General features: G+C 51.6%; 7 protein-coding genes across 7 annotated transcripts; 3 read left to right on the forward strand and 4 right to left on the reverse strand.

Moving 5' to 3' along the window:
* Positions 1-542: 542 nt before the first annotated feature.
* PSV08DRAFT_272827 (phosphatase 2C-domain-containing protein) lies at positions 543-2,931 on the reverse strand. The gene is made up of 7 exons (XM_014221245.2): positions 2,530-2,931; positions 2,066-2,372; positions 1,933-2,006; positions 1,801-1,885; positions 1,543-1,749; positions 1,232-1,492; positions 543-1,163 (listed from the first exon to the last, which is right to left on the reverse strand). Exons 1-7 carry the CDS (start codon positions 2,563-2,565, stop codon positions 778-780), a joined length of 1,356 nt encoding a protein of 451 aa, XP_014076720.1. The 5' UTR covers positions 2,566-2,931; the 3' UTR covers positions 543-777.
* Positions 2,932-4,037: 1,106 nt separating this feature from the next.
* Positions 4,038-6,400, forward strand: PSV08DRAFT_399528 (uncharacterized protein). Its single transcript, XM_014221246.2, has 3 exons — positions 4,038-4,470; positions 4,519-5,562; positions 5,615-6,400. The coding sequence occupies exons 1-3, from the start codon at positions 4,108-4,110 to the stop codon at positions 6,290-6,292; spliced, it is 2,085 nt and encodes a 694-aa protein (XP_014076721.1). The 5' UTR covers positions 4,038-4,107; the 3' UTR covers positions 6,293-6,400.
* Positions 6,401-6,576: 176 nt separating this feature from the next.
* Positions 6,577-7,598, forward strand: PSV08DRAFT_272866 (uncharacterized protein). The gene is made up of 2 exons (XM_014221247.2): positions 6,577-7,024; positions 7,196-7,598. The coding sequence occupies exons 1-2, from the start codon at positions 6,670-6,672 to the stop codon at positions 7,516-7,518; spliced, it is 678 nt and encodes a 225-aa protein (XP_014076722.1). The 5' UTR covers positions 6,577-6,669; the 3' UTR covers positions 7,519-7,598.
* A 47-nt stretch (positions 7,599-7,645) lies between these two features.
* PSV08DRAFT_399530 (uncharacterized protein) lies at positions 7,646-8,422 on the reverse strand (the record flags this gene model as incomplete). Its single annotated transcript, XM_014221248.2, has 3 exons — positions 8,282-8,422; positions 7,793-8,206; positions 7,646-7,658 (listed from the first exon to the last, which is right to left on the reverse strand). The coding sequence occupies exons 1-3, from the start codon at positions 8,353-8,355 to the stop codon at positions 7,646-7,648; spliced, it is 501 nt and encodes a 166-aa protein (XP_014076723.2). The 5' UTR covers positions 8,356-8,422.
* Positions 8,423-8,558: 136 nt separating this feature from the next.
* PSV08DRAFT_399531 (uncharacterized protein) lies at positions 8,559-9,609 on the forward strand. The gene has a single exon (XM_014221249.2). It carries the CDS (start codon positions 8,648-8,650, stop codon positions 9,497-9,499), a length of 852 nt encoding a protein of 283 aa, XP_014076724.1. The 5' UTR covers positions 8,559-8,647; the 3' UTR covers positions 9,500-9,609.
* Positions 9,610-10,010: 401 nt separating this feature from the next.
* On the reverse strand, positions 10,011-12,007 carry PSV08DRAFT_359692 (uncharacterized protein). Its single transcript, XM_014221250.1, has 4 exons — positions 11,429-12,007; positions 11,105-11,378; positions 10,244-11,051; positions 10,011-10,182 (listed from the first exon to the last, which is right to left on the reverse strand). Exons 1-4 carry the CDS (start codon positions 11,630-11,632, stop codon positions 10,050-10,052), a joined length of 1,419 nt encoding a protein of 472 aa, XP_014076725.1. The 5' UTR covers positions 11,633-12,007; the 3' UTR covers positions 10,011-10,049.
* A 527-nt stretch (positions 12,008-12,534) lies between these two features.
* On the reverse strand, positions 12,535-13,998 carry PSV08DRAFT_348282 (uncharacterized protein; the record flags this gene model as incomplete). The annotated part of the gene is made up of 5 exons (XM_066092807.1): positions 12,535-12,650; positions 12,708-13,036; positions 13,091-13,209; positions 13,313-13,567; positions 13,852-13,998. 5 exons carry the CDS (start codon positions 13,996-13,998, stop codon positions 12,535-12,537), a joined length of 966 nt encoding a protein of 321 aa, XP_065949523.1.
* Positions 13,999-14,342: the final 344 nt, after the last annotated feature.

The following is a 14,342-nucleotide window of genomic DNA, read 5'->3' on the forward strand; positions in this document are numbered from 1 at the left end:
TCCGGCACTACCAAAGTCACACTATAATCGTGACGTTTACACCGACATCACAAATTATGACCAAATGTGATGATGCGCGGACATAGACCCTGGATATCTGTGCTATTTCTGGTGTTTTGCACACGAACCAACACTCCCGAGAGTTGCAAGTATTAAAATTGAAACAAGACTGCAAAAAACATGAAAACTGTGAGTGCTGGGGCCTTTGATTGGATCCGTCGTTGTGGTTGCAATGCCGTCTGGATGACGCATGGTGATGTTCAATGTATGGGATAGTGCGCAACCGACGATAGCATGAGTGAGCACATCCAAAACTTGTCTACAACCCATGAACGGAATCCCTATTGGGTTGAGAAAGCCTGGAATAAAACGCATATAGAATACTGATGGCATTGCTCTTGAGTCCGTGCGGACAACAGCACATTCGGATCAATATGACGTCATAGCTTAGTGGTCACGGTCTCTGCGGGGAAAAGTACATACACACACCAATGGTAAGCTCTGTTTCAGTAGAACAAAAGTATCATGAAAAAAAGATATAGCTAGGCATAGGAGATGGCGATTCTAGTCCGCCAGGTATCATTCCATAACACTACCCGCATGGGTTCCGTGAGACTTGTTTCCATGGCCCACTACTTTAATCCTGCAAGAAACCAATACCCGTCACCGCTTGCAAGACAAAAAGATTCGTAAGATAGGCACCACATGTTGATATGCATCGAGGTCGGTCTTTCATGGCCCTGTGTGAATGCTGTGGCCAGGTCAAGTGAGCACAAGCTACTTCTCGCTTGTCTTCTTGGCTTGAGCCTCTTTCGATTGAGGCTCGGGAGCATCAGACTTTTCAGTCTGCACAGAGGACGGTGACTCGGTTACTTGGACTTTGCTCTCATGCTGAGGGCCCGGGGTGCCTTGGCGGTCCTGGCGCGACTTGTTGTCGGCCTCCTGGTTGTACTTGTTGACTTGCGAGTCAAGATCCTTGTCCTCATCCTCGTTGTCAAACATTTCGTGCTCATTTTCTCCAGTAGAGACTTCTGTGCCATCACCGAGGAGGATGATGCGGCCACCATTGCTGTTATTCGGCCGGAAGCGGCTATCGAGCTCCATGTCGATGTCATCAGGAGAATCGTCAATGCGATGGTGAACACCGGGACCGCGGAACTCGGCTACACGATTGTATTAGAACTGAACTACTCTTCCGCCTTGGGCGATTCGGCTGGATCTTCTGACTTGCCATACTCTGGCGGCGCACATGGACCCTCTCCATTCGCAACCCGCTTTGCGATGTCCTCGTACCACTGCTCCTTTGTCCTTCCCTGCAGGAGACCAACAATAATCATCGTCATGTTGTCGCAGCCAACACCTCCAGTGTCGCTGTTAGATGCCAGGCAGTTGTCCATCATGTTCTCGCAAATGGATGCGAGATCCTGCTTTGCAACAATTCCGCGCCTAACAAACTCGACAACGGCTTGAGAAGACTGGCAGTCCCAGATACCTGAAATCCAGTTAGTAAAGAGATGTGGTTACAGAGACTATTCCTCTCACCATCACAAGCCACAATCAGGAACTCGTCATCCTGGTTGATATCGTGAATCTCGACGTCGGGGTAGGCGGTGACTATTTGCTGTTCTGGGGGGAGATCGGCGCTCTTCTTGAATTCGAAATCGCCTATTGCGCGCGACAAAGCAAGGTTACCGTTGACGCGGCCAAAGTCGACAAAGCCACCTGCGGCTTGGATACGTGCTTTCTCGGCTGGAAGATGTCAGCAGTGACCGATCGCAAACTGTCGGCGTATCTGCCTACCCTCGTTCTGCGGCTTGTGGTCGAATGAAAGGGGCTTTGCCCTGCCCTTGACTCCTAGAACAGTGCGCGAGTCACCTGCGTTGGCCTGTCTGTGTGAGCGTCGCAACGTGGTAGGATGCGGGGTTGACATACGACGTAGATTTTGTCTTTTGTCAGGACGCCGACTGATGCCGTGCAACCAGACACTTCTTCTTCATACTTGGGATCTGTTGGCAGGTGTCAGGTGGCCCGTGATGGATAGGGGTGATGTTGACAGTCGACTTACCACACAGAATCTCGCGATCTGTTGCCAGGAAGCCATCTTGCAGAGCCTTCTTGATGTCTCCCTGTTTGAATGCTTCTTGCTTTGCGACAATCTTGTGCAGCTGCTCGCCAGCATACAACGCCACCTTGTCACCACCGTGTCCGTCGTACACGCCGAAGAAGGCCAGTCGCTTGTCGGTAGGTGTGCCCTTGGTGTCGTCGGCATTGAAGTCTAATACGGTGGCATGTGCGTCCTCCATGCTGATGCGCCAGCCCTGCATCGAGGAAACACCGTAGATGAGTGACTCGCCCTCGCCATTTTCAGATTTCTAGGAAGATGCAATGTCAGCATTTCAGGCCAGGCAACACAGCATGCGCGCCGTGGCCGGGCGATGCAAAGCGACTGTCGCCACGGTTTAAGGGGGGCGTGGAAAGAAGGACAGAGTGCGGGGGCGGGGGTGGGCGGCAGCATTGGGAGGCAATTACCTTGTCGACGACGGGCTCGGAGAGTGTCTGGCCCATCTTGTCCGGTATCTAGGAGGACTGGTGGGAGAAGAGGAAGCGGAATCTGAGGGTCGCCGGGGTCGTGGCCGGGAGCATAGAATTGCAGGCAGTGTCGAGGGTGGTGAGTGGGGGTATAATTCGGGAGAGGTGTAGACGTAGGGCCAGACAGGAGGGCGTCTAGTGCCGTGCGGTGGAGCAGAAATGAAGTCCGGGCCAGAGGGACAGGGAAGAAGAATTGCGTGCTCTAGCTCGCAGAGGGGGGAAAGGGAAATTCAACAGGTCGGCTTGGTGTTGTAGGCAAAGAAAGTGACGCTGCGCTACCTGACAGCCGCCAGCAAGGCCGTGCACGCTAGGGGCTGTGGCTGTTTGTTCGAGGCCAAACGCGATGACGACGGGGAGCGCATTCTCTGTGCCGTTGTTCCCCACCAGCTCTCTTGTTGTGCACGACTGATTTGATGCCTCGTGCTTCAGCCTGCAAATACGCGCTGGCCTAGGCCTGGTCCGTCGTCTTCTGTGCCGCCTCGAGGCTGTGCACCGCAACGGCTCGTCAGGCAACCGGCACAGAGACGCTTGCTTTTGTCCCTCGCACGCTTGCAGGAGCTCGCGTGCCACACACGCACACACACAGACAGCAGTACTGTCGCTCTGCCTGGCCATCCTTATCGGCTTGCTCCGTCGAGAAAGGAATCTCTTTTTGCTCGTCACGGTCAACCGCCAGTCCGGAACTCCCAGAGGGTCCACATGCCGCGTCGGGGTCCGTTGCGTAGTCCGTCGGGTAGGCCTGCAGAGGGGCCAATGGCTCCAACAAGCACTTACTACATGCTCCCTGCCCATACTCACCTCTACTTGAGACACGCGCATACTGCTACACTCGCTTTGGGCACCCTTCTGGCAAGGCGGTGCTCGCTTGCGGCGGGGCGGCGGCTGTCTCGACCAGCATCGTCGTACCCATCGACGTCTCACCAGGTTGCCATGACAGAGGTCGAGGGAACACGCGCTAGCCCCAGGCTTGTTGTACCTTTGCTGATGGGTGCCATCGTTGTTCAGGCAGGTATGCCTGTGTACTTAGTTTGTATCTACCTACACATGTGAGCGCGACCTCGAAATCTGTCCGTACATGGCTGCATACATATACGACCGGTCTCGGGGGAGCCCGTACCGACTCTGCACTGTCGGGTCGATATTCCAAGAGCTCGCTTCTACCAATCGCCTGGGCCAAATCCGTCCCAGATGCCCCATTGGTCAAAGTAGGGTCTTCATCTGACGCAAGGCTGGGCTTCTGGGCTTAGCGGCACCTACAACATCTGCATTATCACGAGCGCAGACACAAGTCATTCTATGGCTCTGGTTCCAGTCATGTTCACCTCTCGGACTTTCATCTGATCGCAATCGGGCCTGACGCGCGCCTCGTGCGGAAGATAAACCTCGGACCTTGGACTAGCGCGTCATGGACCTTCTGGGCACCGATCGACAGCCGAGGCTCACCTCGTAACCCATACTTATTCATTCCCCCAGACAACTTTCCTTCCCCACGAACTCAACCATCACTCACTCATCACAATGAAGCAAACCCCAGACTGGGTCAAGCAGCTCAAGCCTTCGGGCGCCCAAGGGCATGAATTGCTCGCAGCGGAACGCGCCGGCTCAAACGTGCCGGTGCAGGACCTGGAGGTCCTTCTGCACACTCAAGAAGTCATCGCCATGAGGCACAAGATCCTCGACATTCTCAAGTCCGAGAAGGTCTTTGACAAGTCCCAGAACTACTTCATGGGTAGGATAGACAGGTTCGAGCGTGCTCTTGCAAGAGAGAAGAGGTTGAGGATCTTGAAGAAGCAGCACAACTGGAATCTCGAGGAATTCCGAATGGCTATGGAGCTCGTTGGCGAGCCTGGTCCATATGGTCTCCACGACTCCATGTTCAAGGCATGTCTCCTTCGCCAATCGAATTGACCATTCATTAACAGTACACAGGTGACATTGGAAGGCCAAGGCACCCCCGAACAGCAGGAAAAGTGGCTCACAAAGGCCAACGACTACAAGATCATTGGTTGCTATGCTCAGACTGAGCTCGGCCACGGTTCCAACGTTCGTGGGCTTGAAACAACAGCTACCTGGAATAAGGACGACAAGACCTTCACCATCCACTCACCACACCTGACAGCAAGCAAGTGGTGGATTGGATCGTTGGGAAGGACGGCCAACCACGCCGTCGTCATGGCTCAACTTATCATTGACGGAAAGTCCTACGGACCTACCCCATTCTGTGTCCAGATCCGAGACCTGAAAACACATGAGCCGCTCGAGAACATCCACATTGGAGACATTGGCCCCAAGTTTGGCTACAATACCATGGACAACGGTTTCCTTCTGTTTAACAAGGTCAAGGTTCCCCATATTAGCATGTTGGCTCGCTACACGCACGTGGATCCCACCACCAACAAGTTTGGTCGCCGTGGCTCACCATCTCTCGTCTACGGTACCCTAACTTGGGTTCGATCGACGATCGTCATGCAAGCCGGTAGCGTACTCGCTCGTGGTGTGACTATTGCAACTCGTTACTGTGCCGTTCGTCGTCAGTTCCAGGATCGCGATGCTCCTGCTGGTGAGGCTGAGACCCCCGTTCTCAACTACACTATGGTCCAGATCCGTCTGCTGCCCCTCCTTGCAGCAACTTTCGCCCTTCATTTCACAGGAAAAGCGATGATGGATATGTACCAAGAGAACCAAAAGAAGATTGCACAGGGCAATGCAAGCAACGCACCAAGCAACCGCGGTGCCGGTCCTGAGGAAGTTCAGTCTGGCAGTGATATGCTAGCGGACCTCCACGCTTCATCTTGTGCGCTCAAGTCACTCAGCAGTTCCATCGCTTGTGAGGGTCTTGAGGTCTGCCGACGTGCCTGCGGTGGTCACGGCTACTCTAGCTTCAGCGGTATCGGACCTTGGTACTCTGATTACCTCCCTACCACTACCTGGGAAGGTGACAACTACATGTTGACACAGCAAGTAGCTCGCTACGTAAGTTTCATCCCTTTTGATAAAGGCCGCATCTTACTGACATTCTTTACAGATGCTCAAGTCCGTCCGCTCCATCCTCAACAAGGAGAAGCCCACAAACGACACCACTCAGATTCTCTCTGAGTTCCACGCTCGCCGCAACATTGGCTGCGCTTTCGATATCATTGGCTCAGATGAGGATCTTGTCGCTGCCTTCGCTTGGCGCGTCTCTTTCCTTGCCTTCGAGGCCAGCAAGCACCGTGATGAGCAGAAGAAGCCGTGGAACGACCTTCTCGTTGACTTCTACCGCCTCAGCAAGGCTCACGCTCAATATATGGTCGTCAAGACTAACCTCTCTACGCTCAAGAAGATTGAGCAGGAGGGCAAGATTGACAAGAACCTTCTTGAAGTCCTCATGAAGTTGTTCCGCCTTTTCGCTCTGCACACACTTGAGCAAGAAGGCTCCGAGTTCTACGCCTCGGGTGCCTGCAGCAAGATCCAAATCATGCTTGCAAGGACAAACACTGTTATGAAGTTGCTCAAGGACATCCGACCACACGCTGTCAGGCTCGTCGACGCATGGGGCTTCGACGACTGGGTCCTGGACAGCAGTCTGGGCCGCGCAGACGGAAAGGTGTACGAGGATATGTTTTACAGGGCCAGCGAGCTCAACCCCCTCAACGACATTACTGTCGACCCATACCCTGAGAGCGATGTTTTGTTCAAGCGTATTGAAAAGAGCAAGTTGTAGATAACGTTATGTCATGAAGCTGTCTTGGTGTTAGATGTATTTGTAAACAGTTAGACACGATACTCATAGAGAAGCTTTTTAATAAGATTACTACTTTCCATCTATTGCATTTCTTGCTTCGACCTCATTACAAATGTTTGGCATACATGCTGTCTGTCTCAATTATTCCTTTTCCCGGAAAAACTAATCCGGTTAAAGTGGGGACAAGGCGTCCTGCTTCGCTATTACATACTAACAGCAGCAAATGAGATTCGAATAAACTAACCATCCTACTACTTATTTCTTCTTTACTAACGATCTCACGCATACAAAATACCAGTATTAAAGTCCGCTCAACACCCCTCATAATCACCCTTATCCTCTCCCATATTCCAACAATGGCTTCTGCCCCCACTACCACCACCACAGGCCTCATCCTGTCCTTCATCCAACCTACATTTTCTTCCTCTTCCTCCCCAGACAGCAAAGATAGTACAGAATTCGCCCTTCTCCCCCAGCTCTTCACATCACACGTCCTCGGCACAACCCGCTCAACCCTCTACAAAGCAGCCAACCCCTCATACCCCAAACAACATCTTCTCGTTAGCTTAATGGACAATGTCGAGCACGTAAATGTGGAGCAGGTGGCTAAGTTTTGGGCGGGTGAGAAGGTGGTGCAGGGGGAGGCGGATGTTAGGGGGTTTAGCGAGGTGGAGGTCTATGAGAAGGAGAGGGGGAAGGAGGTGGGAAGGGGTAGGTTATCTTTTCTTTCTTGGGGGTGGTTGGGTATGACGGGGGGGGGGGCGGTTGGGTGAAGAAAAAAGGAGGGGGGGAAAGTGGAATGGTAAAAAACAAGAAGGATTAGTGGCGGTTTTTGAAGCACTTTTAGAACATTTACTAACTTGCATCCCCCTCGTCTTCAAGATAATCCCGCCCACACTCTCCTTGTGGCGCTCATGCAGCCTGGGCCGGATGGTGCTGCGGACCTGGATGCTTGGTACCGCGATGAGCATAATGAGCAGATGTCGAAAGAGCCTGGTTGGCTGCGTACGTGTCGGTATTCGTTGGTTGCACAGAAGGGCGGTGATGGGAAAGAGAAGGAGCTGTCGTTCTTGGCTATTCATGAATTCAACGAGAGTAATGAGCTGGGGGATACGGTCAAGGCGCTTGAGCCTGTGAGCGAGTGGACGAAGAAAGTTATGAGTGCGGCGGTGGGGATTGATGCTGCTATTTATCGGAAAGCTTGAGAAATTTGGTTGCTTGAAGTTTCCTTTTGACGTGATTCGGATAGCAGGCTCATGTTGTATCTACATATATACCCCTAGCCGCCAAACCCCTTGCGCAAAAAAAAAAGTATAATCCAACGTAGCGTAATCAAGCACTATGTCTGCTCAAAATCATCATGTAAAACGCACCTCCAACCCCTCCCACCCAAAATACACCCGCAGCGCCCTAACAGCCAAATCATGACTCACCGCCAACACCCCAAACACCACACTGCTATCACTCACATACACATACCGCAATGCCGGCAGCAAATCCCGATAACCCGTCTCTTTCACACCACCCTGCTGCATCCCTACCGCCAACCGCTTCGCCAGCCTCGGATCCACGCATATACTCCTAATACTCCGACATATGTCGGGTCCCAATTCGTATGCTGCGGCCATGCAGTTGTAGTAGGGTGTTAGGTCGAAAGTGACGAGTGCGTTGAAGGTTGGAGTTGCCTCTTTGCGGGTTGTTTTGCAAGCCAGGAGAAGGGCGATTACTGATTGGTATTTTCGGGCCCCATATGGGTGTAAGGGGGAGTTGAGTCCGAGGGAGGAGTAGGATTTTGGGTGCACGTGGATGGTTTGGTGGGTGAAGGTGTGTTCGTAGATTAGTAGACGGAGCTCAGCTGGCAGACTCAGAAGGCTTGAGGCCGGGATGGTGTTTCTGTTGTGTGGAGGTGGTATTAGTTGAGTGTGGTTTTACGGGGTTGAGTTTGTTGGTATTTTTGAAGTCACATACGAAGAGTAGTCTTGGGGGAGAGTCTGTGTGGCGACGCCTGCGGAGATGCAGAATTCGGACTCTACATCGTTCATGACGTGCTGGGAGAATCTCAAGTCACTGTGCTTATTTTATTTCATAAAGGACCAGAGAAATGACAAAGTAGGTAATATTAGTCTGGGGACTAGATGGGATGATGTATGCATGTGCCGCCATTCGGCGATAAGAACATGCGGCGTGTTATCTCCGGCGCGTCTCTGAGATTTTGGCGCGTCGAGCTTCCCCAAATTTCGTCCCTGCGCCGTTTGCTGTGGAGTCCCCAAAACCCTCGGAGGTTCATGTCAGATAGATCCGGATTTTCCCAGAAAAACTCGAAAAGTAGTAAATATGGCCAAACCAAAGCGTATGAGCGAGATCTTTGCGTCATCAGAAAAAGACAATGACACAACCACAATCACGGCAACACCACCCTACTCAAGCGAAGGCCCTACACTCCCCATCATCGGTGCCCCAGAAAACGATTCCAACCCCGCCAAAAAGCGAAAAGCCCAAAATAGCACTTCAGGCACCGCTCCAAAGAAACAATCCCAACAAGTCTCCCCACATACCATCCACCCATCTCTCTACGAACCCTGGACCCGCCTCCCACCAGACCTATTCAAGCTCGTCGAATCCCAGACACAACTGCAAGCCATCCAAAACATTGTTCCCGTCGTCTTCTCCAAGAATCAAAATGTAAAGTCTGGTATCAATCGCCTCAAAACCTACTTGGGTGCCTACCATGATCCCGCATCTACCATCGACATGCCCGACGCTTTAAAGCGAGATGACGTTGTCATAGCAGTCTCAGCGCAAGGCGAAGGAACGACGAAATTGGTTGGTATCATAGACATGGTCCGCAGGATCGTCGCGCCTAGTAGCAAAGAGGAGGTTGGGGATGGGGTGGTGGAGACGTGGGCTATGTATACGATGCTTACGAGCATCGATGTCGAACGGAAAGCGAGTGTTATGGAAGTGAAGAAGAAAGAGGCGGAAGAGATAGAGAGTGAGGAGGAAGAGGAGGCGTTTGAATCTATGGACGTGGATGGGCGAGGAGCGCAGAAGGAGAAAGATGAGGTGAAGATGAAGAAGGTGCCGGTGCTGACGGTTTGGATGACGAGGAAGAAGATTCCGGCATTTAGGAATGCGTTTGGCGAACAGGTGTTTGAGGTGCAGAGGCTGGTGGAGGAGGAGGATTGAACGCCTAAAGGAATTTCTGAGGAAAGAGAAGTTTTGTTATGTGATATCAGGGATTCATCCATTTCCCAATCGATGAATACTAGGCGCCAGAAATGCCTCTGGGATTTGAGACAGATATTTTCATACAGCATTACAAGATGTTCGGACATACGAACCTTCATGCCTTGACCAAAAGCCAGGATGCAAGGCTAGGGGCTGAGCGGACATTATGAATCATGTATACGACGAGAAGCACGCGATAGAAAGCTCCTAGGAACGAGTTTACCGATGTCCGCCATAGCACAGGTTTCACTCTTGATCAACTTGCTATCTACCTACTTTTCTAGGGAAGCGCAGGGACACCGGGAGAAATTGGGATGAGCATTCAGTTAGCAATTCAAAGTCCAAAAATGACTACGGTCCAATAAACATGACGTCACGAGTACAATCAATGTACTCTGGGAACACAATGTCTGGAACAGAGGGAACAATCCTAATGTTTGCAGAATTAATATACTTGGATTGTTTATTAATTAGGTAGTTTTAGTCAAGGTGACCCGATAACTGGTGCCTATACTTGTATCGGGAACCACTGGTTAAATTGTCCCTTGGGATCATACTTTTTCTTCAGCGTCTGCAACCTCGGAAGGCTAGATCCATAAATAGCCTTGTTAGTCTCGTCACCAAATGCGAAATTAGGATATCTACAAATTCTGTTAGCCAACCACTCTCTCCTAGCCATGGAAAACGGGAAGTTAAACTTACGTAGGATCGTTCTTGGGGTCGCTGCTTCTTGACCACAGCGCCCTAACCTTGCTTCCAAAATCCAACGCTTCAGCATCCAAACTCGCGTCGTCATACCATGGGATGACAAGAGCCTGGGCAAATGCATCGCGGCGGAGTGCTTCATTCAAGGCGACCGAGCCAACGGGCGCCGATTGAGCCTTGGTTAGATTGTAGCGCTCGACGAGCATGGCGGAGTTTGGTCCCTTGGCCTGGAAGCCCTTGTACAAGTCCCAGATCTGCGGCCACTTCTGGGCGTTCATGCCCTTGAGTGTGGAACTGAATGCGGGCTTGCGGCCGCCGCGGGTGCAGAAGCCAATGTTTGCGTCGTTCCAGTGGTCATACGTGGTGACAATGCTGGAGTTTGATAGAGGGCCCAGATCGTAGAAGGGGGCGAAGGCCTTGCGGCCGCTTTCAAGTGTGCCCTTGCGGAGGAAACCGGTTACAAGGATGGATGGTTCGTTGAGTGGTGGACCGCCAGATGTCAAGACGAGGTAGACGCGTTGTTCTGGGGTGAGAGGGAGATCTTCGACTGCTTGTGCAACTTGCTCTAGCTTGTCAGGTGAGAAGAAGAGATTGTTGATGAAGGCGGTGCGGTCTTCAGCCGTTGCTGGCCTCGCGTTGACGGTTGCGGAAACGACGATACCGAAATTTGGTCCTGCTCCGCGAAGCGCCCAGAAAAGGTCGGGATTCGATGTGGCTGATGCAGTGAGCAGTTCACCTGCTGCAGTGACGACGCGCATAGAAACGATGTTGTCGACTCCGAAACCGACTTCACCCATTAGGTTGCCTAGATACCAGTCAGCTTAATTCTCTTCATGTGGCTGATCGAAACAAACGCACCATAACCACCACCAAGCATAGCTCCCAGGGCGCCAACGCAGTTGCAGTTGCCTGTAATAACCAGAGCACCTGCAGCATCAGCTGCCGCAATGACATCTCCGATGCTTGCGCCACCACCAATAGTCGCAGTGTTCTTGTCTGCAGCCACGGTGACACTGTTCATGCCAGCAAGATCAATAAGAACACCCCATTCGCCCAACTTGAAGGTCTTGCCCCATCCAATTCCCCCGTTCTGTGTCAGAAACGATATCCCGGCCTTTGTGCAGTATTTGACCTCGGGTGCATGTTAGCCACTGCAAAGGCCCATTGGCGGGTAGAACTTACGATTTTCGCGATATCGTCTTCAGCCTGCACAGTGACAGTGACAGAAGGCAAGGGTGTGTTGAAGTCACTCCATCGTGCCTTCACTTGGACGTTGACCGAAGATCCTGGGACCAGATTCTTCAAGTCGGATGCGACATCGCGTTGCTTGAGGGCGAGCGCAGATACCGCGGCAGCGAAGGAAACCAAGAGTGACAAGACCTTCATGGCGACAGGAACAAGGTAGTCGGTGCCGAATCCATGGTAGACGGCTCAACGGCTTTTTAATTCCATTAGGCCTTCTACTCGGTAAGCGTGCATGCCGAAATGCAATCCTCTTTGAGCCGCGAGCTGCGAGCACTGCGCAATAGACGTTGCCGCTTTGCATTGACGACCGAGTCGGCAAAATCTCATTGTCGCTAGCGAACAGGTGCATGTCGAACTACGCTGGCCTAGATCTGGGAATCATGGCCGTTGTGCAAGACATGGGTTAATTTATTAATATGTATGCTCAATGGCACTTACTTAGTCCGACGCCCGCGGATGTAGCCGCATTAAGGACCTCGCCCTCTGGAGCAAGCCGCTCCCGATACGCTCCCCCACCTCCATTGCCGGCTCGTCCCCGGCCCATGTGCCGCTCGAGAGCCCCACGGCTAGAATTGAGCAGGGCTAGCATGCACAAGATCCTCGTTGTAGCAGCAGTTTCATTATAACGTGAGCGGCACTGTGGGGCGGAGCTGCGTGGGGTCCGTGATTTGTGTAATCGGGATCAGATATCTTGATAATGGTACGTAACTGAGGTTACATTGACGCAGAGTATTCCCTGAAACATCCTGTCGGAAAAAGGGAAAGACGGCGTGTCATTCATGACTTGGCGTTGGGGGTGAAGGGGGGCAGGTGGTGGCGTGGTTGAAAAAAGGCCGAGTGAACCATGTAGCTGGGAACGCCACCCGCCAATCACCAGTTAGTGTGCCTGTCACGTTCTGGCAGCAGACTACCCGTTTGAAGATTAATCCGTGGCGTATGGAATGGACGCAGCGACATACTATTACAAAAGCCAATGCGCTAAATGTCACTGCTCGGGTATCTAAGACTATCGTAACAGCACGATATAACTGGCTTCGGACTTATCATTCAAGGGTTTGATGGATAGTGACCTCCTTCCTGATCCCTTGTTCGTCGGTGCTGTTTGGAGAATCATGTTCTGCCGATGATGGAAGAATCTCCTCAGATCGTGTTGTTAGCTCTGCGTGGCATTAGCCCGTGTGTTACTTGCATAGTCTTGTCGAGTTGCATTACGTACCCATCTCATCAATTGACTGGTAGGGCTTACGTGCCAACTTGGCACTGAACGAGCTGTTTTTCGTGCCATGCAAGCCCGACGATCCATAACCACGTCCTGAAGACCCGTAGCCGTAGCCGTAGCCAGTCCGTGTCTCTTCTTTCGGGTAGAAGAAGAACCAAATGGGGCGTAGAGTGGGCAAGCATGCGCACACGAGGCCCAGCGATAACTCGATGTTCGTCCAGAAGAATACGGGGGCTGTGTAGTAAATGACATCGTCGGGGTGTTTGATGTACTCTTTTGCTATTGAGTACGTCGCTACAACTCGGGTGATGCTTACAGCGCAGACACTGTTTTGTCAGTTATGCCATGGCTCTTCGTCCTTGCAAGATTAAATGACTTACGCCGCGCCCAACGAAAGCATCACTATGACTGCCATCTTTTTCTTCATTTTCATGCGCACGCTCATGACCATGGGTATGGGAAGGAAGAGGATAGCAAGGTCCGCTATAACGTCAGTGTACTACAGCACCGGTCAGCATAGGTTCTGAAGTCGCAATTTCAACCGGACATGAACCGGTCCTTCGCGTGGAGGAACCAAGTAGATCGTGTCGTAAGTGACTCACAAGTAGTGCCAAAAACATTGGTACGGTTTCAACGCAGCTGTTCCCGTAGTAAGGCTCGATAAAGACGGTGATAGGGTAGCACGTAAACAGATGCGAGAATGTGAAGCTGATGGTCCAGCCTACCACATACGCAAGCACGATGTATACGCAAATACGGAATTTTCGCACGTCGAAGATGTTCTTGTATAGGATTAGGATTGACGACTTGACGAGTCCGAGTCCAACAATGGAGATCATGTTGATAGCAAATTTTGTCTGGAGACCTGTCAGCACAAAGAGTTACGCAATCCCCAATCCAACTTGCCCTCTCAAAGAATATTAATCCAGGGTCGTCCATAATTGGTTGGCCATTCTCGTCAAGAGGCTGGTGGGCACCCAAGTAGCCATGTATCGCCGCTTTTCGCAAAGTTAATGGCTATCTGCGGGGTTGATCAAATTTACTCACTGGCTAGTTGTAGAAAACAGCATGTTAAGCAGACCGCCTGAACTTAGTTAACTGGCTATCTTTGCATGCATGTACTCTCCGCTCATGTACTTACCAATGCACCTAATGTGAGGAAGTCGTCCCATCCAATGCGTTTAGATATCCGCTTCGCCCATATGCGCAAGCCGACAAAAAAGGTTGGTAGAATGGCGAAAGCGATCGCCAGACCAATCATTAAGTCCTTTGAGTAATTATGGTTCATGGTGACTATCGCAGTGCAGCCTGGATGAGATATGATGGAGGATACAAAGAAGCCGCTCAGCGGATGGCAAGACGGGTCGTCGCTGCAATAATCAATAAGTGCTTAGACAAAATGGAAAAGCAAGGACATAATACGAAGTAAAGAACGGTGGTTTTTGTGAAAGCCGGCCAAACGGGCAGCCACTATCTACATAGACGGCATCAAATGATCAGGTGCTAAGCCCAATACTAAGAAGCGACAATGGAGAGGGATCATTCCCTGAAACACCCCTCGACTATAGCGGTTTGCGGCTCGATCTGCACCTTGAACAAGCGACTATTCCATTCCTCCATGCAAAACTGTAC

The sequence above is a fragment of the Bipolaris maydis genome (assembly GCF_028858645.1).
Source record: "Bipolaris maydis strain C4 unplaced genomic scaffold PSV08scaffold_3, whole genome shotgun sequence".
Taxonomy (NCBI): Eukaryota; Fungi; Ascomycota; class Dothideomycetes; order Pleosporales; family Pleosporaceae; genus Bipolaris; species Bipolaris maydis.